Below are 23233 nucleotides of genomic sequence, written 5' to 3' on the forward strand. Positions count from 1 at the left end.
TCTAATAAATGGTAACCTCATTCCTTAGTCCAGGGCTTCTCAGCCTCAGCACTGTTGGCATCGTGAACTGGATGCTTCTTTGGGGGCCATACTATGCATTGTAGGATGTTGAGCAACATCTCTGGCCTCTACCTACAATAGCATCTTTCACCCAAGCTGTTAAATCAAGTCTGTCTTCAGACCTTGATCAAAGTCCCCTGGGAGGTAAAATTGTCCCCTTATGAGAGCCACTGCCTTGAAGGGTGATCTCAAGCTTTCCTGAGAAAAAGAATTCAGGATTGAAAGCATCAAGGCATCAAATATTGGATGGCTTCTCTCCAGGAAATTAGATCTAAAAAATAGCGTCCACCTGGGTTTCTTTGCTACTGTGGGATCCAAGAGGCATTCATTCCCTACGTGCTGAGGTGCCTGGAAATCAGCATGTTAATGCAGTAGACACAAGTCACCATGCTCAGGTGGAGGAAAGCTTATGAATGCTCATCAAAGCTACCAAGAGAGTAAGAAAATCTATAAACAGAAGAGTAGTGAGACATCACCCTGCAATGTTCTCTGCTTTGTGTGAAAGGAATCAGATTGTTGGATGAAGTAGAGGCAATGGATCTTGATATAGAGGATGATTTCTCCTTCTCTACTGATGCCAGCAAAAGAAAACCTTTGTTTTCATTCAATGTTTTGAATTACGGTATCTTTCTAACATCCCCTCAGCTTTCTTAGCTCTAGATACCATCTGATATTATATTCTTTATATATTTGTTGGCTTGGTTGGTTCATGAATTGACACTCCTTCCCCTCCTCACCCTCGCCCCCCCCGCCAAGTAAAAGCCCCATGAATCCTGTATGTCTTGCTTACTCCTATATCATCCTGTGCATGCTATATACTTAAGCACTCAATAAATATTGGTTGAACAAATGGAAAGTCATTGCTAAATTCTGAAATCGGTAAACAGAAACTTCTCTAGATGTCTTTGCTCATGTCTGATAATGAAGTAGACCCCCATGAGAACAGGGAGTGGGCCATGCTCCTCATCTGAGAATCTCTCTTTTCTCTCCTTGACTCACAATGGGCCATTTCCATTCATTTATTTAGCAAATGTGCAACTCATACCTTCTGTGAGCCAGGCATTGTTCCAGCTGCCAAGAACAAGATGAAGACACCTTGAGGCCTGCCTCCAAGAGATCTCTTTTGTGTCATATATGGCTGTCTCATATCCTAGATCAGTGATCCCACTCCACCCACATTCTGTATTTTAACGAGAACTTTGAGTAGTTCTTCAATGTATGGTGTGTGTGTGTGTGTGTGTGTGTGTGTGTGAGAGAGAGAGAGAGAGAGAGAGAGAGAGAGAGAGAGAGGGAGGGAGAGAGAGAGAGAGAGAGAGAGAGAGAGAGTGTGTTTGTGTGTGTAGGGGGAGCAGTCCTTAGAGTAAACATGTCTGACTGAAACACTTCTAATAGAGAAAAAAAGCCTGCCTATTAGGCCTTTCATTTGTAATGAAGTAATGAGGCTCATTTCTACTGAATTAATTATACCCCATTTCACACAATGTACACATAAGAAGACAACCAGATCTTCAGTATGGCCAGAGGCAGGGCTGGGCCACTCTTTCCCTGATACTGGACATACAAAATCACCAATTTCCTGTAGAAATCCATTCAGTTATTCATTTATGCCAAAAAACAATCTATCTACTTCTGGACAGAAATTGTATGGACTAATGCCAGGATGCTCAATGATAAAGTGTGCTGAATTTGTCTCTGAAAGAAGCTGAGGGAGACTAAAAGCGGATGTTGTCACAGCTGGAGACAAAGGTCTTGCACTACAGAGAAAGTCCTTCTGTGTTCACAGCCCCAAGACCAAGAGGCTGTCACCAAGCATCAGAATGGACAGTCACTCTCTGTGGTTGTTAGTACAGCCAAATCCATTTGCTGTGCATTCAAAAGTATGAGGAAGGTCTTTCAGTAGAATTAATGGCACTGCTTGTGATTGAGTGTGAATCCCTAATGATGCTTTCCTATATATCATTTTGTACTCACCAACCAGCCACCAAAACACCCAAAACAAAAATGTAGATATTTATGCAATAAGACATTATATGATTAATCTTTTGAGACCAAAACATGCAATAATCCTTTGTCTTGGAATGTTATTAACGCAACTGTGCTGTTTGGCTGAAGAAACTTATCTGATAAACCTACAACTCTACTTGTAGAGTCACTAGTTCTATTGCTTCAGAGGGAAAATGGGGAGAGAGCTGTGCTTAACAGAAATTAGAATAACTAGAGAAACTAACAAGGCATGTACCTTTTAAATTCATTCAATGTTTCCCCAAGTGTCGGGATGTACAACTGGCAGTATAAAGATGATGTTTGGTACATGGATGAACGATTCTTAATAATTTTATTTTACTTTAATGCATATCAGAAAATATACATAACTACTAAATCAAGACATATTATGGCCCTAAATAAATTAAGATTTTATTTAGGGCAATAGTAGCTTTTTTAAGACAGAGATTATTTAAATAAAAGTATTAAGCAAATAATAGACCCAAAAGTGGACACATATGGCAATAAGCATTAAAATGGTTCTCAAATGGCTGAAGTTTAGAAATAGTGGATTAATTTATTACTATTAGAGTTTGATGGGTTAGCAAAAATGTTATTAAGGTCCATGAATTAGTATATCTGTTCCTCCCATGTTACCACCCCCATTTTTTCTCCCTGTGTATTGTGTCTCCATTGACTTCAAGTGGAAGAATAGTATTCTGCTGCTATGTAAAATAAGTCTACTTATCCTTACAAAGAGTGCAGGAGTTATCTTCATAAGGAGATTTTGTTTTGAATTAAGGATGTTTTTCTCTATTAATGAATAATATTAAAAATCAAGAGACATCAACTCTAAGGGGGAAAGTTTTGGAATAATGCACTGTGGATAGTGCCCTTGTGTGGCTTCAAAGTTTAGCTACATTCCAAGTTATGGGACCTAAAATATGGCAGATAATGACAAAGGAGACATGTGGGAAAAGGAAACGGCACAAGAAAATGTGATTGTTTGCCACTACCAAATCCTTTGGTTGAGTGGAATGGGTCACCAATATGGCAGACAGGGTGGCAAGTTCTTGGGAATAATCAGACATCCAGTTCATACAGGATATTGCTTGTGGTATGTTTGGTCCTTTTTGTTCACAAATCACACAAGACATTTTCATTTTCAGTTTTATTTTTATCAAAACAAAATAATTTAACCATATAAAGAAACATCGATAGAGTAGCAAGTTCTGAACAGTTGACTGCACGCAAGATGTTGAGTCATCCTCTATGGCTCCAAGTGACAGAGACTATTTTCCCTGGCTCCTTCTCTTCCCAGGGTGAAGCATTATGCTAGAATGTTCCTATACCTCTCCAGAATGAATTATGTATATTCCCACATAAGTACAAAGCATGGGTAAAAAGAATGGTACAAACCTAGCATACAAGATTTGCTGGGTCCTGATACCTATATATAATGAGTTCTGAAATATCAGGATAAGAAATTGTGCTTAAGTATGGAGAAACATAGTGTTTCAAACGCCAAAGAGCTCCCTCACAAGAACTATAGGAATCACAACTGAAGTGAGCAAAAATACCCACACCCTCTTTGCTACAGTGGTAGGAGAGTGATTGCCAAGGCCAGGCAGACCATCCTCGACTCACCATATTAAATAACATCAGGGGAGGTGAGCAGCCACACATGCCATTGATCATGACAGTTTCCCTAACTATAAAAATCTGCTGCACCAGGAAAATTTTGTGCAAAATGCAAATTTTTATGCTGGGCGGGGGTGGCAGGGAGAGAATGTGATCATTCTAAGTGAGGAACATAAAGTCAACAGGAAACGATGTGGTATGAGGCTGCAAATCCTTTGTCTCGCATATCCAAGACCTGGGGTCGCCATGTATTTTATTTCTGGAAGGATGCTCCTCCCATCAGAGCATCAGAGGAGGGAGTTTTGGAAGGAATGTTTACCTTGCCCTCTGATACTCACCATGCTGAGCAGGGGGGTTTTTTTGGTTGTTTTTAAATATGTTTTTTTTATTTCGGAGAGGAAGAGAGAGGAAAAGAAAGACAGAAACATTATTGATCAGCTGCCTCCTGCATGCCCCAGCCCGCAACCTGGGCATGTGCCCCAACTGGGAATCAAACCGTGAACTCCTGGTTCATAGGTTTAACATTCAACCATTGAGCCACGCCAGCCAGGCTGAGCAGGGTTTTGATTCGAATCCAGAGGCACCCCCTGCCCCCATCTTTTTTTTTTACCTCTTGGCAAACGAACCATAGGTTCTACTTGATTGTGAACTAAAGGGATGTTAGCTTTATCCAGAATCTCAAAGGTTGTATCTAACAGGACAGATGAGTTGTACTCCATCATGCCTTCCAACAAGGAGGATTCAGGCTGTCCATCACAACCCACATGACTATAAGAGTCCCTTAACAGTATAGGTTGCCAAGGGAGGACATAAAACCTTTTTCCTCCATACACCTCTAACAAGTGAGATCTGGCCAGGTGTAGGTACAGTGGCAGCAATAAACCTGATGGTGAGTCTTGAGCATCTTGGGTCATGGTACTTGTATACTTTGCCCCATGAGAATTGCAAAGGATTCTAAGTGTCCCTTGCCTTAGCTCACGTCGGCATTCCTGGATTTCTTCTCTGTGGAAGAAGCTGAGGAACCAGTGGTTAAGACCCTTACCTGAAGGTACAATAAAATTAATAGCACTTGGGAGAGTAGGGGCCCTGATCTTTAAAGTATGGTTGGCCCTGTTCTGAAATAGATTCATTTTTCCCTTAACTAGTACAGAGCACACATTTGCAGGGTATAAAACTGTAGAAATGACAAATTGAGAATATTGAAATTTTATTTTCAGTAACCCAAACTGGGTTATAGATTATTCATGTTATCCTTAAAGGTATATCCCTAGAATTGAATTCTGCTTTTTAAAAAAAACCATAGGAAACTAAGATTTATAAAAATCAGACACTGTTGGTTGCTTTATAAAAGGACCCTTCACTAACAACAACAACAAAAATCCTTACCTTAGGATGATTTTCAATAGCTAAGTCCTCTAGGGTCATTCAAAATACATTTTTAAGACATTGAAATATAGCTTTGTACAAATTCATGTTGATAAAAGTAAGGTACACTTTACTTTATATCAGCCACCAGCTAAATGACCAGCTGTGACAAGGGGTTTGTCAACCTGCTCACCTTTTTCAGAGAGACACGGGGAGTTAGAGGTGAGCTCCACGTGCTGCCTTATTTAGTCTAGGTTGGGATGCGGCAGCCAAAAGTGGTGGCTTGTAGAGGACAGAGCTCCCGCCACCATGAGTTGCTGACTTGGGTCTGGTCAACTAGCTGACAGCTTGGCAGCCCCCAGGAGCAAAGGATCTGGAAGGTCCTTTTCTCGCCCTGACCAGGCCTCCGGAGACAAGGTAGCCAGTTCAGCCTGCAGACACGCAGTCCCCACTCACACAGTAGGGTTATGGTTTTGCTTTTCATTTCTGAATGATGAACCAATACTGACCAACTAGATGACTGCACCCCCAAATCTGGAACTCTGGGGCAGGGGGAATAGGTGGGGGATCTCTGAGCTCACATTCTTCATGGAAAAAAATGGCGGAAGGTGTTTTGGCTTTGGGTCCTCTCCCAAATAAATATCTTAGGTGCAAGACCCCTCGGCAGGGGGACCCCACCCAACCCACCAAGACCTCCTACGTGAAGATGAGGCAGCCCATGCATCCTCACAGGATCGGAACTTGGAGACACATCAGTTCACCTTGTCCAACTCTCTCACACTCGTTTGGAGAAACTTAGGCACAGGGAGGGTATGTGCCTTCACCAAGATTTCCCAGGTGGTTAAGGGCAAAGTCAGGCCTTTGTTCTTCCTCCCTCAGCACTCAGGCCACTTTTCCAGACAGCCTCGCCCATCAAGGTAGTGCAGATAGCTCAAAGGGTAGGTAATCACCACATCACTTTTGTTTGGTTCAGAAAGCACAGAAGGAAAATACCTAACCTCCTTTTCACCTCCCTCCTCATGTTTTTCTTGGATGGGCTTGACATCACTTGAGTATTTATGAGCTCATATGAGATGACCTCGGACACGTGCTAAGTCACCAGAGGGAGGTGGCCCCCCATTAATGTTTTCTAGCAATCACCCTGAAATTGGAAAATTCACATGAAGTTCCTTGCAATGTGACCATCCTTAGTAACAGGCAAGGCCATGTTAAAGTGTACCGTAGGTGTGTGATGTGCATCACACCATCTGCAGTAGGAGAGGGCATAGGAACATTCTTACATCAAAGTTAAGCCAAAAGAGCTGAGCTATAAATTTCAGATTGTACAAAATCATAAAGTATAAAATGTTACTGAAATGCAGCAGTGTAAGTCTTTTTAAGTTTTTCCTCTCCCATTCAAGGAGGAGAGGAAGGCAGGACTTCCCAGGCTGTGCGCTGAGTCAGCCGAAACAGCCCAGCTATCTTGTTCTGCACTGGGGAGCATTGGCTTGGAATATTAGGCGATTTTTTCTGTGCTGTTCTGACTTGCACAATATAGAGGCTGATTTAATTTGACAGCAAAGTAACACTAAGCCCCCAAAATAAAATTACTGAGATGTACAACAGCGTCAAAACTCCAATTAGTTTTGTATCCTTGAAGCCTCGAGAGGAAACGGAAAGGCTCCGTCACGATGAGCAGGCAGCGGTGAAGCGCAGAGATCACTAAATGTAACCCTCTAATTGAAAGTGCTCAGCGCACAGTATGACACAAATCAGAGGGAAATAGGTGGGTTTTCCCCCTCAGAATAATGACTCATTAGAGAGACGGTTCTATTCACTTTCAATACAACGTTCCTTTACAAGAGTTGGAGAAACCAAGAGTTTCAGAGGTCTCGACAGAAAAGGCACCAGGCACCAGGCAGTACATGCTTGTGTCGCTGACTCATACATAAACATTAGCCACTGAGTGACACGGAGAAATAATCAGCATTTCACCAGATCACGCATTTTGAAGTATATTTACAACTTCCGAGGAGGAGGAGAATTATTCTGACCAAACTTCAGTTTTTTAGTGAATCTGAATTTTGTCTCCAGAATGAACAGAAGTAATTTGGTGCCCAATTCACCCCCTAGTCCACCCCCCCCCCCGCCCTGCTTACCCCCAGTTGCTAATGAGGACATCGTTGGCTTGACTCTGTGGGGTGTACTTGTTGGTAAACGTGGCTTCCGTGGCTAGTGCCATTTCACGGAGGAGGCAGTGAGGACTGAGGCAGAGCGTACCTGGGAGTCCAGCCACAGTCGCGTGTGCCAAGCGGTCACGGCCACCTTTGCCCTTCCTGGCACCTGTGGACACCGGTGGGGTGTGCCCAGGGGGTCTGGAAAGGGTGAGGCTGAGTCAGGGGTTTGGAGTTGGTTGGGGATGACTTGGAAAGAACCCCCAATGGCTTTCCCCATCGTGAGGTGCTTCGTGACAAGGGCCCGGGCGTCCGCCAGCAGATGGCATTCACGGCAGCGTGGCCAGTGTCCGACCACAGATGCCCTCTGCCCGGGAGCGTCAGATCTCTATCACCAGCCGGTCTTCGTCGTCGCTGCTGGTGTCGCTGAACTCCACTCGAGTCTGCTTCCTCATTCCTCCCAAACTCCTCTTCTTGATGGTTTTCGAAGAGGCTTCCCGGGCACCCTCAGGCTGCCCTGGTGCTGAGGGAACCACACCATCCTTCAGAGCCACTAGTCCGGATTCCGGAGTTTCCTCAGTGTCCTTTCCTGCAGGAGGGCCGGGGGCCAGCACTTCCCTGCACTCTAAAGCACACCCCGGTAGGTGAGCTCCTTCTTCCTGCCCCCCGGGGAGGCAGCTCATCTCGGGCCTCCCTTCCTTTTGCTGTGAACTAGCTGATCCTAGCCCTGAGGTTGGCGGGTCAGGATGAGCTTTCCCAGGTGACCTCGATGGGACCGAACCTGAAAGTCTTCGCCCTGGTGAAGGCTTCCCTGGCCAGAGTGACGGAGACAGGCCCTGGGCCAGAGCTTTGCTGTCCGGGGAGCCCTGTGTCTGAGTCTCCCCTGCAGCCCGGCCATGGCCTTGTGGCTCTGCACTGGGAGCTCCCAGGGTGGTGTGACCTCCTCCTGTCCCCAGAGAAGTACCAATGGCAGCCACAGAGGTAGCAGCGTCATGGCGGGGAGAGCTTCCTTTGGACTCAAAGGCTAAAGGCTCCTGAGCATCCGAGAAAGCACGTGGTTTGGGACTTGCCAAGACTGGCTCCTGGGAAGGCGGCCGCTGAGTCTCAGGCAACCCCGGGTCGAGACCTTTGCCACGGGAGGGAAGGCTGTGGTCACCCATGTGCATGCGGGAGTCGGGTGGCAGGGCCAGTCCTGACCCCACTTCGGCGTTCTGAGGACAACGGTCACCACACTCACCGGCAGAGAGAATATCCTGTAACGAAGTGCAAAGGGAAGCAGATGGAGGGGAAAAGGTTAATTGGTACAAGAAACTTGTGGTCAGAAACATGGTCCTCAATGAAACATGGGCTTGAGTCCTTAATGATTCTTTACTGAGCGTGAACTTCAATATCATGTTCTCAATCGGTTTCCATTAATAACTAATTGGGGCATTAAGTTGACACAAAATCGCCTGACGAGACTGCCCTGTGTTTTTGTCTGGCTTCGTGAAAACGCAAACCCTTCCATGACCCCACCAGTCCCGAGCCCACTGAGCACCAACAAGGACAGGAGAGCCATAACCCCAGACAATGGACAGACAGACACGGCCCAAAGTCAGAATTCCCACCTGCGTGGTCCAGGTGTCTCTGTCCCTCACAGCCCTTGGCTTTGTGCTGGGAGAGCTGCCTCCTGAGGTTGGTCTCCAGGCCTTCTCCTCCTTCTCTCTGTTCCCACAACCAAGAGGTGATGCTGAGGCAGCACGAGATGACTCCCCTTGCAGACTTAGCCCTAAAGTGGGAGGCACATGTACATACACCTGAAATTATTAAATCAGCAAGTAGTAATTTCCTAGGTTACCTGTGCTCTCAAGACCAGCTCTGAGCTCATAAGCCCTCATCTCACACGGGAAAGCGAAGTCCCTTGAACCAATTCCCGCCGTCAAATAAAGTGTCTCCGATTCTGCTAAGATGAGGGGAAAGGGGGCAAAACCAGTTCCCAAAGGTGGGAAAATCCCTAAACCTTCCATGTGGCTCTTTTGCATCAGAGTCCTCTTCCATTTGTGAATCTCAGATTGAGTTCTCTGGCCCTAGAGCCAGCGACGGAGAGTAGAAAATCCCCCCGTGTCACGCATGAGTCCTCGGAGCACTGGACAGCCGGGGGAGGCTGGTCTTGTGTTGCTGTTGTTCTGTGATGGTGATGGTTTGATTTGGGGGCGAGGAGGGGAGACAAAGGTGTGACCTTCACAACATCCACAAGACAGCCTCCCCTGGAATACAGGTCTGGGCACCACACATCTCAGGGAAGGTAGATCCCATCTTGAGTTAAGATGAGAAGAACATTCTAGAATCGCTGTGTCACAGAGAAAGCATTAGGCCCCATTTAAAAGTTGCTTTTATCTTGATGAAAGCTACAAACGCACAGACTTTTAAAAACCAAACTTTTCTACTTATTAAGAAAAACAGCAGCACCTGTCCACCCACTCCTCTTCGCCTACTGGATCCTGGCAGCGGTTCTCAACCTGTGGGTCGAGAACAGTGAAAATACATCCTGCGTATCAGATATTTATATGACGATTCATAACAGTAGCAACATTACAGTTATGAAGCAGCAATGAAAATAATTTTATGGTTGGGGGTCACCACAACATGAGGAACTGTATTAAAGGGTCGCGGCATTAGGAAGGTTGAGAACCACTGTGTCTCCTGTCCTCCACAAACACGCTCAGAGCACCATTTCTTGGTTTGTTTTTGGTTGTTGCTTTTATTTCCAGTTTGGAGGATAGTCTGTGACTTCTATGAGGGATTAGGATGAGCACACCTTCTCCACAACCCTCATCACCCCACAGGTATGCACAGTCCCCACCCCCCTCTCTTCTCAGCAGTGAAGTCACTGCTGTGGCCATCTGGCTAGAATGTTGACAGTTTCCACTGCTGTGCTCAGGAGTGCGCTGTCCGAGCCAGAGCCTCGGGTGTGCTAGGAGGAACTGCCTTAATTACCAACACGGTGTTCCCTGGAGTCAGTTTTTCTTTTGCTGAGTTTTCTATGGACTTATGACTAAAATCACCCTCTAACCTCCTTCCCAATGATCTAAGGTTTCGTTTTCTTAGAAGGATCTCTCATGAGACTTTTCTCCTTTTTTTTTTAAAGTTTTTTTTTAAAAAAAATTGTATTGAATGCATTGGGATGACCCTGGTTAATAAGATTATATATTTCAAGTGTTTAATTCCCTAATACATTATCTGTGTATTGTGTGTTCAGCACCCAAAGTCACGTGTCCTTCCATCACCATTTGTCCCCTTTACCCTCTTCCACCTCCACCGCCTCCCTTTCCCTCTGGTCATCACCGTGCAGGTAGAAAGGGTCACGGGCGGTGTTCCCCAGGTTGATACGGACAAACGCCGCTCATGAAACCTTCCGACCTGCTCCCTGGACTGCAGCTCCAGGCCCACGCGAGGCTGTGCCCCAGACCTCCCTCCAGCCCCGTCCTTGGACCCCAGGCCCCGGCAGGCCTTTCGGTTTGCTTTCTTGCTTCCCTAACCCAAAGCTCCTGGTAGCTGCATGAGGAAGGGTGAGTGAGAGGAAGTGTTGAGACCTTCCCCGGCTGCTTGTCTGGGGAGAACATTCGAACCGGTGCATTCCCCTTCCAAGCGGGCGCCGGGCTGGCTCCGTCCCGGGCTGAGGCGTCTGCAGCCGCAGGGCACGCGGTTCGGGACCCTGGGGTGAAGATGTTTGTTGTTCTCTCTCTGAGAAGTCCTGCTTCTTCTCTGGGTGTCGCCTCCGTCCTGGTCTATTTTCCTTCACCGTCCGGACACTCGCTGCAGCCTTTGGATCTGAATCGTGTCCTTCAGTCTCAGAAAAATACATTGTCTTTGACGTTTCCCTTATGTTTTCTTTTCACTCTCCGTGTGGAGTTATTGGCCCTCTTGGTCTCTTCCTCGATTTTTCTTATCTTTCCTATTTTCTATTCTTTGTTTTCTTTCATTTTACTTTTGGGAGAATTCCTTCGATTTTCTATTCCAACTCATACTATTTCTGCTATCATGTTTTTCATTCCTAAGAGCCCACTATTAATATTAATTCCTGCTTTGTAGCATTCTGCTATTATTTCATGGCTCCAGCATCTTCTCTTACTGGCTCTGTTAATATCAATAATGGTTGGTTGGTGTTGGTGAAGTTTGTCTCTCCTTACATCCGCTCCCTTCCTTCCAAACTCCTTGTTCCTGTTGCTTTTATCTTTTTTTTTTTTCATAGTAAAGACTTTCCTGAGAGATCCAGCGATCTTCACCACCATGTTCACCAAATAGGCACATGGAGGTTGGTTGGGCGCTCCTTACAGTGCAATCTGTCCCTGTGGGCCTCTCTGCACGGTGACTGGCCGCCCGTGTAAGTGGCAAAGCCTGGCGTCATCCTCTTTGGGTCTCCACGGGGCCTGGTCGGCACACCAGGACTCAGCCTCCTGCCGGGAAACGCAGTCAGGCTGCCCGCACTGGAGCTGAAACTGGGACTGAGAATCGGGGGACCGGCAGGCGGTGTCAACCCTTTGGTTGAACCCTCTGTTTTCAATGTGGTCCCCTCACTCCCAGCTCAACTGACTGTGCCCGGTGGCCCCGGCATTTTGGACCCGCTCCAGGACTGAGCCCCCAGCATTCTGCCGGGGAGAGAGTGAGGGCTGACCGTGCTGTGGGAGGGAGGAGTGGTGGAGACTTGGGGGTCTGCTGGGCTGTGGATTTCGGACTTTTGAGGTGTGCCTGGCTCCCTCGGGACCAAGCTGTCCCTGCCGAGTCCGTGGCCCTGGCCCCGCACTGGGACCTGCTTCCTCTGTCACTTTGTCCTTGAAAGCAGTGCCTCACAGACACATTTCCTTCCTGACTCCCGGGTTGTTAGAGGAAAGTGGAACCAAATGAAGGAAGTGTCCTCCATCTTGTACCAACAGGACAGACCTACTTCTTCCATCTCAGGGGCTTATTGCCAGGTCCCTGGTGCCTAACCCCGAGCAAAGCAGCTTGGAAGATCTGCGAAAAGGGCATCGGTTTGGGGACAGACGCCGTGGCCTTTCCTGGAACACAGCCTTCACTTGGGCTCCTGTGCACGGGGTTGTCCGATGGCACAGACCAGGCCCGTGGCATGCCACCCATTTTCTCAACACGCCTCCCCCAGTCCCTGCTGTTACACTCCATCCTGGGGAGTCGGAGAGCCAGCCCAGGGGCCCTGGCCTTTGAGCTTCTGACCTAACAGAGGAGAAACCAAGGGAGCAAACTGGAGGATGAGATCGCTTCTGGTCGACCGGGTCATGAAGGACATAAACACCTGAGCCTCATGATGAGAAGGAGGCAGGATGGAGCTGCTGAGCATGAACAGGGAGGCTATGGCGGGCAGAAGGGAGCGCCTCCCGTACCTAAAGCTGTGGAAAGGTGGTGCCTCCCATGGAAATGAGGGTGAGAGGGACCCCCAGAGGGGCAGACCAGGGCCTGATGGGCAGCCAGGTGGAAGGAGGATGCTGAGTGGGGCAGGGGCTTCGGGGAAGGGGGGAAGCCCAGGGGCACAGATCTGTGGGTGCGGGCAGGTGCTGGGAAGGGGGCTGGGTCTGTCACGGTGAAGAAGCCAGCATGGCAGCAGGATGCCACAACATTTAAGATGCAGGCAGCTCCTGTCTGGAGACTACATTTCCGGGAGAGGGGAGCAGAGCGGGAAAGCCACTTTCAAGGTCACCAGTGTGGTGGGGTCAGATGGGAAGGCTTGGCTAGGGCAGAAGTCAAATAGATGAACGTGGATGATGGAGGACAGTTTCATTGCCACCCATGAAAAATCACCAAAAGATAATAATGATGATAAATGTTTCACTAGCCCCACAGTTTACCAAGCGCCTCCTCTCCTTCTAAGTGGATTAAGCCGTGTCTCCACATTGACAAAACAACCAGACAATTCATTCAATTCAATGAAGTAAAACCAATTAGTAAGAGGAAATAATCAGATTGGTCAAATGTCTCCTAGGCAGCTCGTGTGGGTTTTTCAGTCGAACGGAAAGGCCATGTGCGCATTTGACCAATAATTTCTGACTCACCTGAGAGCGAGGGGGGCAAATCCATTGATTTAATTTGCTTCTGACCTACAGTCTACAGAGAAAAGTGAGTTATCTTTAATAATTGTGGGGGGGAAATGCCCAAATAATGTCACCGAAGTGTGTTAAACGAATTTGGGTTCTCAGAGCAGGACGCTAACTTGCTTTGAAAGGAATGGCCCTTTTTAGGAAGTAAAGTGCTCTGGTCACACGTTAAGGCATGTGGGTTTCCGCATCACATAGGAACCTCTCCTTCCATCCTGAGAAATTTCGGATTCTTTCATCACCGTGCAGTCTTCAGAAACTCCAGCACTCACACAATTATGCAAATCTTATTAGAAATCCCATCTCTCATCACAGCTCCTCTGCCTTCCTGCCCTCCCCCTGATTAAAGCTGCGTTTTTAATAATTTTCCTCAGAAATAATTGCCCAACCATGTTTAGAGAGGCAGAGGCCACTTAAAACATCATAGCACACTTAAATTTAGCATCTTGAAAAGGCTTATAAGAAACTGTACAACAATTAGAAAGAAAACGGAGTAAAGCAACAACAAGGCAAAGCTTCCAACATGGCATAGACATCTCTCACGGCCAATCTGCTCCCAGCTGTCCAATCCTTAGGCCTGATTAAAATGCTAATAGACACATTACTCGAACATCATTATCTGAAAACTAGAGACCCGGTGCACAAAATTTGTGCACTTGGGGGGGAGTCCCTCAGCCTGGCCTGTGCCCTCTTGCAGTCTGGGACCCCTTGCTCCTTACCACCCACCTGCTCGCTGCTCCTTAGCACTACCATGGAAGCAGGAGAAGCTCCCACCACCACCGTCACTGCACTCACCAGCCATGAGCTTGGCTTCTGGCTGAGCGGCACTCCCCTGTGAGAGCACACTGACCACCAGGGGGCAGCTTCTGCATTGAACGTCTGCCCCCTGGTGGTCAGTGTGCATCATAGCAACCTATCGTTCTCGTCATTCCACCTTAACGGACACTTAGGCTTTTATTATATAGACTAGAGGCCCGGTGCACAAATTCATGCACTGGTGGGGTCCCTCGGCCTGGCCAGCGATCAGAACCAATCAGATGGGCTAGAGGGGAAGGGAGAGATTGGGGGAGCTTGGCTGTGGGAGTGCACTGACCACCAGGGGGCAGCTCCTGAGTTGAGCATCTGCCCCCTGGTGGTCAATGCGCATCACAGCGACCAGTCAACTGTCATTTGGTTGCTTACGCTTTTATATATCATGATGGAAGTAATTGGATACAGTTCTTTCGGTTGCCCCAATACACCAAGAACTCCATTGACTGGGAGTCCAAAAGACTGCATTATAAGGAAGGGATAAAAATGAGCCTACCACGTCGGCCTTCAAAGCAAGCTCTAAGCATAAACAAGAATGCAATGTAATCTCCTATTAACTGATCTCAGATGAAATGGTTTCGCAGTGTCCCTGACATTGGATGCACAGGCTGCTGGCAAATACAATTTGCAATTATTTAAGGAAAGCTAAGCAGAACTCTCAAAGTCACCATTGCATGGGCAGTGACTTCCTCATTTACTCAAAAGTTTGTTAGGCCCATTTTTTTGAATCCATATTTTTGGAGCCCATATTATTGTACCTAAGTATATCTTGAGTCCATGTTTATGGAGTATTGAGCACAGCCAATATTCTGTGCTAAAAATGGTGCTGAGGGCAGGCGATGGATGTGTCCAGGGGCAAATGGGACAGACACCCTCATGGAAATTATAGTCAAATGGGGGAGAAATCCAGTCCTCACATAATTACACAAAAATGTCACCAAGCGTGCCTGGCCGTGTGTCTCAGTGAGTGGAGTGTAGTCCTGTGCACTGAGAGGTTGATTCCCAGTGGGGGGCATGCAGGATGCTGCCAATCAATTGTTCTGCTCTCACATCTCTCTCTCTCTCTCTCCCTCTCTCTCTCAATAAAAATCTATTTTTAAATTTTTTTTCCCACCAAGCAAATGCAATAAATGCTATGAAAAAGCAAAGTGTGCTATGAGATGGTGACACAAGGCCCTGGCCCCACCTATATGGTGGACATGCGTAAAATCACACATTCTGACATTGTCCCTGTTTGGGCTGGTTTTCTCTCTAATAAGTTAATATAATTAATTCATGTAATTATTCAAGCAATATATATTCTTAAGTCTCTGTTGCATCTAGATATTGCACTAAACTGTTTTGGAAGTAAATTTGTTTCTTCAATCCTATTACAATTTTTGTTCACAAAGTTCCTATGTGGGGAAATATTTGGCCGAAAAGGATGGAGGAGAGTCTTCATTCCTCTCTGGCAGGGGCCGGGGGTCCTCCATTCCAACCAGAGAATGAGCTGAAGTCAGTGGGTGCCTCGGCAGAGGGGACTGGAGAAAGGACCAGGAAACCAGTGTACCCAGCGCAGCTCAGGTTCTCGGCCCTGCCCTACTGCAATCTTTTGAAAGTTTGCCTCCAAGCTATCACAAACACACAGATCTTTTATTTCAGAAACTGCTTTTCTTAGTGGTTTTCATCTCTTTTCTATTTCTTTGAGGAAAGACAGCCGGACAAGAACCCTTCCCACACAGGAGTACTCCACTAACCACAGGGAGGGTGAATTGGAGCTTCAAACCTTGCTTTAAGTTAAAGCCGTTATTGTGTTCAGACAACACGAGTGTGACTTTAGCGCACGGAGCAGAAACAGGACGATGGGATCTTGGGAGGAAACAAGAAGAGAACAAAGGGAACACCGTGGGAGGGGACAAGGCCGAGGCTGCGCCCAGCCCGCCTGCCTCCCGCACCGTTATCTGAAGTTTCCGTTGCTAAATGAAACCTGTCTGTGGGCTCTTCCTGGGGAGTAACTGATATACTCGCAACAGTGTCTCATCTTTCCTCACGGTTTACACCTGAAAATGAAGGAGAAATTATTCTGTTTCGGCAATTTCAGCTCACGATGACTCAACTAATAGCTTTAGGGAAAGAATTAATACTTCTCTATTAATTCTAATGAGCGCAGATGTCGGGGAGCCATGAGCTCCCGTCAGAGGAGAGAGAAGGCCGAGGGGGAGAAGCCGGAGAGACCCCTCCGCACCCCCGACCCAGGAGTCGGTGAGAACAGGGGGGCAGAGCTGAGCTCCCCGAAGCCCGGACGAAACACAAAGAAAAGGCCTGGAGGAAACGGTGGGCGAGGCAGCGCCCACCTTTATTCGGGCTCCACTCCTGCCGCCTGGAGAGCCTGGGCCTGGAAGCCGCCTGGAGCCTCTCCACTGCCTGTTCCCAAGGTGAGAGGGTTTTGATCACTCTCCTCCCAGGGCTTTCCTCGCACTCAGTGACTGACCACCTGTCTATTTATACTCGGGCCTGGCTACATACAAGGTCTATGAGGGAGAAAGAGTTGTAGGTTACCACAGATGGCATGACCTATTTGTGTAAAAAAATAAAATAAGAAAGTGTCTGTTCACACCTGTCTGCCCACGTGGACAGCTGTGAGACGCAGCAGCCTCCCCTGGCGGCCTGGGCCCGGGGCTGGGGTTGCCGCGTGGCCTGGATAGGCCGCCGTTGCAGCAAGCACGGCTGCCATAATGGTTGGAGAGAGAAATGAGAGATAAACAATGACATGGGATCTGACAGGACGAAGCAGAGCTCCAGGCGCCGGGGCAGCTGCGCAGCGGGGCCGTCCGGCGAGAACGCGCTCCTGGGAGGGCAGTCATTTCTGTGACAAAAGTTTAGTTTCTCAGGAAGAGAAAAGTTGACTCACAAAAGCAAGAGGAAAATGTATTTTTCCATCTTTCACCAAAGCTAAAGTATTTCTGCACCATCCTAATTTTTTTCTTGAGATTTTGCCTCTTCCGAGTAATCATGTCCCATCTCTTTTCTCAGAAACCACTTTTCTCCGTGGTTCGAGCTCCTCCATTTCCCTAATGAAAGGCAATCAGTTCGAGAACACTCCACTTACCATTTTCCCCAAAAAACACACTGAGTGGGAGAGCATGCTTAAAACCTTTTGGTAAGTTGAAACTCTAATCATGCTCTGACAATAAGAGCATGCCCCAAAAAAGGAGGAAAAATTGTGGGGAAGCAAGAAAACTACAGGAAAAAAAACACACACACACAAAAAAACAAAAACGGCTCATGTTATTTGAATTATTTAGTGCCAAGATTGAATCAAGAAAACTTACTTTATGGATCATTACTTTCAAACTTTCTCAACTCTAAATGAAAATTATAGAGAGAAGAAGTTCAGGTTTTGGAATATAATTGATGTGTTTAAGCAATTGCCTCATCATTTCTCAAGATTTACATCCTAGAGAAGGAGGTGTTATCCTGTTCCAGCGATTCTGTAAGCAATATTACTTAACTAATGGCTTTAGGAGAAGCAGCTCTCCCATTAATTCTGACAGGAAAACTGCGAGCAGAGCCATTACCGCGAGGCAGAGGCGTGGAGGGCGTTGGTGGCGGAGGGGACCCTGGAGTTCAGGCTGCCGCTCCGGTTTCTGTGCGGAAGGCATCACGGTGATTTGTGACAGAGCAGAGGGCGGGAGAAACACCCAGCCCACCTGTCCCAGTTCACGTGTGACAGACGAACAGTTTAAAGGCTCAAAAGAAAGGAAAAAACTCCCATCAGAGAATCACATCAACACCCTCACGTGGTATTTACCTCGTCAACATGATGGGGTTAACCTTTTGTCTCAGAAAGTACCTGTCAGAAGTTCTGCTCAACTTGCCACCTCTTCACTGACTGCTTCCAACGCGTGATCCCCAGGGGTCTTCCCTGAGCTATGTTGGGGGGCGGGGGGAGGGGGGCTCCAGGTAACATATTTCAGTCACTTGAAAGTTGAGTTATGTACAGAACTTAAAAGGAGAGGCGCCGGAGAGAAAGGAAGTAAATGAGACCAGGAGGGAGAAGAGAGGGGGCCGCCCTCGCCCTGGAATTAAACGTGGGCTTATTGGTGACGAGCAGCTCAGTTCTACCTCGCTGATGGTGTGTACATGGCGCTGAAGAGACAGAAATTAGGACATAATTGCACAGTGATTAGCATTGTGGTAAATGCCACCGTGGAGAGGAGCTGTGACTCACGCCTCAGGTAAGCTGGCTCGAGAGTCGGATGTGACCTGCCTGAGCAATCCCTAAATGTCACCTCCCGAGCCAGCGGAGGAGGATGACTCAGAAGCCCCGCCTGCTCTTCGGAGAAAAGGTAGCTGAACGAGCCCTCAGAGGGACAGCAAACGGCGCTGATGAGAGTCTAACTACATAACAGAGCATTGCTCCCTCCTGGCGCAATTTCTGGAAGTTTGTCTCTTCTGAGTAATCATGGTTTATGTCAAAAATGACTTTCTTCCTGGTACCTCCTGTCTTTTCTACGTCTTTGATGAAAGGCAATCAATCTGAGATTTTTCCTCCCAGAGATTTCTTTTTCCCTGAAAGACATTTCGTGGAAAGCCGTGTTTAAAAATCAATCCTGCGCTTAAGTCTTCGCCCAGACCATGTACCTAAAGTTTAGAGGGCAGGGCAGGCATGAGGTAAAGGGGAAAGAAATGCAGTTATTGAAAATGCCATTTCAAACCCACAGTGCCAGGGTGGGCACCAAGAGTCTCTGCTCTTCCAATGATCGTTTTCCATGGTCCTCGTTAGGAAATGAGTCTGGAAAAGACAGTCCACTTCCCGAAACACAATGGAGGCCTTGGGGAGGGCTCCCTTTCCCTCCAGATCTGCAGCCTTCAAAAGAAGGAACTGATCCATTTCCATGACACTGGCTGGGAAGAAAGAGCTTCCCTCCTCTCCTTCATTAATCCTGAGAAGGGGAAATAGACTCATTTCAGACCAGAGACAGAGGAAGACAGCAAAGGTGGAGGTGCCTCATCGGTTCTGACTCCCCGGGACGGACACCTGGGTCCTGGTCTTCCCTCAGACCCCAGTGACAGGCGGCCCAACCTGATTGGACAAGACGACCAGGACAAGAGGCTGAGAGCACACTATTCTGACTTCGTAGCACATCTAGTCTGTCGTGTGGTGCTTGGGCTCGGGTTTTCTTACTCCTCTTTGCTTTTTTTTTTTTTTTTGAGGGAAGGCAAGTGTTTGGCGAGCTGAATGCTCTCTCCCACTCAGATATTTCTTCTAAACAACATTGGAAGGCCAGTTCTAAATATTTTGTGAGCAGGTACAACATCCAATAGCGTTTCTTAAAAACTATTCAAGAGCCAGAGACTGATAAAAAAAGGGGAAGAATAAAAGCAGCTTCAAATTGGCTATAGAAACTTTTTATGCCCAAATTTACTCAGGAATGTATGCTTTCGGGCTTGTTTTATAAACGTGGTTCTTAGTAATGAGAGAAACTGGTCAGGCAGGCCATGCTGAAATTGAAACACTTTCAACTTGGTTCATCTCAGCTGAAGGTTTCCATCTCCAAAGAGCGAGAGAGTACTTTGCGCCTACACCTGGGGCAACAAGACTCAGGAGTGCTTTTGAGCAAAAGCCTCTCTCTGGTTTCTATGGATCCTGACAGGAAATAAAGGGGGCCGTTCATGACTGAGGGACGGGAGGGCTGCACTCCACGATCAAGGCTTGCACCTGGGGCTGCTGAGCTGAGAGGGGGAACAAAGGGGAAAGAGTAACAACAGCAGGAGGAGATGGGCCCAACCTTTGTCCTCAGCCCAGCTTTAGAGATTCCACCTCTTATGATGCGGGACTTCAATGCCCAGACTTTCTGACCTCCAGAAACCACCTTCTAGCCTCAGAGTAGCATGCTTAACTTCTTCCAAATTTAATCAGATTGGTTATTGCCCCGGAAGTCGTTTTTAATCTTCCCACACTAATTAAGAAATCTTATTTCTAAAAACAACCCCCCCCCCCCCCCCCCCCCCGGAAAAAAAAGCAGTAATGGAGATATTAGGATCCTTCAGAAAGTCCATGCTTTGTGGCACTTCACAAATCTCCCATCACCCCTGAAGATTTCTAGTTCGCTCCCACAAATGGAGCCTGCTTTGCAATTCTAAAGCTATGGGGAAAAGGAAACTATGGCCTGGCAGAAAAGGGGAAGGTGCCCCTCAGGTCTTGTCTGGAAAGGATTGTAATCAATGTCAGGCACTCAGAGAATCCCCCCGGGGGTGGGGCGGAGGTGCACGGGGGTGAGTCTGGAGGTAGCCACACAATTCGCGTGGCCATCCCACCTGGCCATTTTCTTAAATGAAAGACAGCGAGGAGGTCGATACAATTACCTCTTCGGAATATTTTCCTGTCTGTCCTCAGTGCCAGCAGAAACAATGCCTTCGGGAATTCTTCTTGACTTCTGTTTAAAAATACGTTATTACCAAATTCAAATCAGGAAGAGAGGACACAGCTCAGATGACCATGCAGTCAACTAGCATAATGGTCTTAAAAGAAAGTCGCTCACTCTGTTCCTGAGGGTGCTGGCACAGAAGTAGTGAGAAAGCTGCAAGAGCATCCATCAGAGGGTGAGGCCTGCACTCAGGGAAGTGGGTTCTGGGAGGTTTCCCCACGCGGAGCTTCCAGAACATCCAAAGAAAGTCAGTGGAAAGCAGGAGGGAAGCGTGGAGCGGACTTGAGCCCCAGGGGACGCCACGGCGGACACACCGCTGCGGCCCGCCAGGGAGACAAACAACTCTGATCGCAATGTCAGGCTTTCTCTCTCCTCAGGGGGGTTTCAGCTCCCTCTATGCAAAGGTAACCTTCAAAACTTGTTTTTTGAGAGTGATTAGTCTATTTTCCGTCCAACATTTCTCTCAGACAGAAAAGCCAGGCTCTCCATTTTTCTTGCCAAATTCCCCCGCCCTGTACCCCCCTGAGCGAGGACGGAGCTTCTTCGCCAACATCATTCGGGGAAGGCGTCAGCCCCGCCTCTGATGGAGGGCGAGGGGCAGTAATGAGACCTGAGCCAGGCCTCAGCCTGGAGGCGGCCTGGCTGTGGGATGCTCGCCTCCAGGCCCGGCTGCTGATAGTATTTTCTGAGCCAGAATGGAGGGCTCTGCGCTCTCCCCTCCCCGTTTCAGAGGATTAACCCCTGTCCTCCCAGGGCTCAGCCCTGACCAGAGAGTGAAGGTGACCTCACTGATGAAGGAATGGGTGATGGAGGACCTATGCACTCCTGGCTCTCCTCTGGTCAGAGATACAGGGGTTCAGCTAAGCAGCCTCCGGTCCTGAGAAGCAAGCACCCCGTTGAGCCAAGCAGCCCAAAGGGAAGAGACTGGGAGAGACACAAAGTGGAGAGAGAGAGATCCAATGGACTGCTCAGGGGGATCAGGAGGGTCAGGCACCCCAGTGACTGCAGCCGCCTCCCACCCTCTTAAGAGGTGACCCACGAACAGTGCGAATACAATGCCAGTGTCTAATGAAAACGTGTAGAGAGGCACGCAGCCAGTGTGTACATGTATGAATCTGTAGCACTACTATATGAGTGTGTTATGTAAATAACAACATTTGCACAAAACAGGTATCTTTAAAAGATTAAATACAAATACTAGTATACATTTTTTAAAAAAGAGTTTAAATAACAAACATCCCAGAATCAACCAAGCCAAAGAAGGGTGCAGGCCGACTGGGCAGGGGTGAGTGAGGATCTCAACTGGATCAGGATTCGGAAGAGAAATCAGATTGGAAAGCCTGTTCAGAGAGGTTGACGCCAGCAAGGGGGTCTGAGGGCAGGGCTCCAGGGGAAATGTGGGCTCCCTGTTAAATGGGACTTTGAATCATTGTTCCCATCAGTGTGTCCGATGCAGTTTTGGGGCATAGTCATGCTGAAAAAAATATACTCCCTGCTGATCTGAAAATCAAGTTTAACCGGGTATTCTGCACTTTCATTTGCAACTCAGGCCACCTGCCTGGGAGCGTAGAAATTGGGGAGCAGGCCGGGGCTGGCTGGCCCTGCTCAGGAGAGTCTGGCTGAAGCCTTGGGCTGGGCAGCCACCTCTTCCCCATGCTCCAGGCTCTGTCCCCTGTGGATCCGGGGAGGGCTGTGGGGTCTGGATTGATTGAGATGAGCAGTTATTATCAACAAAGATGTCTGTGGGAGGAGGGCACCTCAAAAACACCCTGGGTGTGGAAGTGTTCCCAACAGACCTCAATGGAGAAATAACTTGGGGGGGGGTCTCCCCAAAGCCCGAGGAGCCCAGCCCAGGCCAAAGCAAAGCAGGGAGACGCAGCAGCCCAAAGCCCTCCCACCATTAAAAAAAAATTGAACACCACCGTGAAAACACAGCCTTCAGAAAGTCGATTTTGAAAGCATATGAATGTTCATGATCTCCCCGTATTTCTCTCCCTGCCGTGTATACGAGGACCCAAGGCTATCTACCCACTTTCCTCCCCAGTGGCCCTCCCCCATCCCCACTGGGTACAGGTGGTTATTCTGAGGGCTCTTTCTGGGGGAGAAAACTTAGCTAGCCCCAGAGAGATGCCGGCGAGGAGGGCTGCGGGGAGGGGGGGGGGGGGAGCCTGGCGCCCTGAGGATGCTGGAAAGGGCGTTACTTGGAATCACAGCCCAGAGCTAGGCCAAGGCCGCCGCACACCAGCCATTGCAGGTCCCGACGTTTTCTAGATGAGAGTTGGGTCTGCTCATGCTCCTCCCTCAAGAATCTCACAGCAGCAGGGAGGGGGAGGAAAGGGATAAACTTTCCTTCTTCTTTTTGAGCCGAGTTGGGGAAAGAGATGCAGATTTTGGCTTTTATCGGTAAACCTGCCAATGAACCACAGAGGAGGACAAGAGCACACCAGAGGCACCTCTTTGCTGACGACGGGGGGCTCATGAGACAATGACCCACCCTGAGGGCTGTGACTGGGAGGACGCGGCGGGGTCCTCTCCCCTCGCACCTGGAGGGCACAGCGGGAGTCTGGTCCATGCGGCCAGGGCCGGGCTGAGGACAGATGGACATCTGTACGTGCTCACTCTGTGGTCGTGGCCTGGCTGCATACAGGCACAACACGTCTTGTTTGGGGGATCTCAGACAGGCATGGGAGCTGAAGCCACAGGGGGCTGTGAGGCCCGGAGGCCACGG

The 23233-nt window shown here is 48.2% G+C and overlaps 1 protein-coding gene across 1 annotated transcript in view; it reads right to left on the reverse strand.

Moving 5' to 3' along the window:
• Positions 1-7202: 7202 nt before the first annotated feature.
• The window catches only part of ZNF831 (zinc finger protein 831), a 54624-nt gene continuing 38593 nt past the window's right edge, over positions 7203-23233 (reverse strand). The window contains exons 4-5 of the mRNA XM_070421315.1: positions 8810-8970; positions 7203-8455 (exon numbers count right to left, since the gene is read on the reverse strand). Of these exons, the coding sequence (XP_070277416.1) occupies positions 7583-8455; positions 8810-8970 (1034 nt within the window). The 3' untranslated portion in view covers positions 7203-7582. The remainder of the gene's footprint in view (positions 8456-8809; positions 8971-23233) is intronic.

This window comes from Myotis yumanensis, unplaced genomic scaffold, assembly GCF_028538775.1.
Source record: "Myotis yumanensis isolate MYYU_CA2020_CCGP unplaced genomic scaffold, mMyoYum1.0.hap1 SCAF_7, whole genome shotgun sequence".
Taxonomy (NCBI): Eukaryota; Metazoa; Chordata; class Mammalia; order Chiroptera; family Vespertilionidae; genus Myotis; species Myotis yumanensis.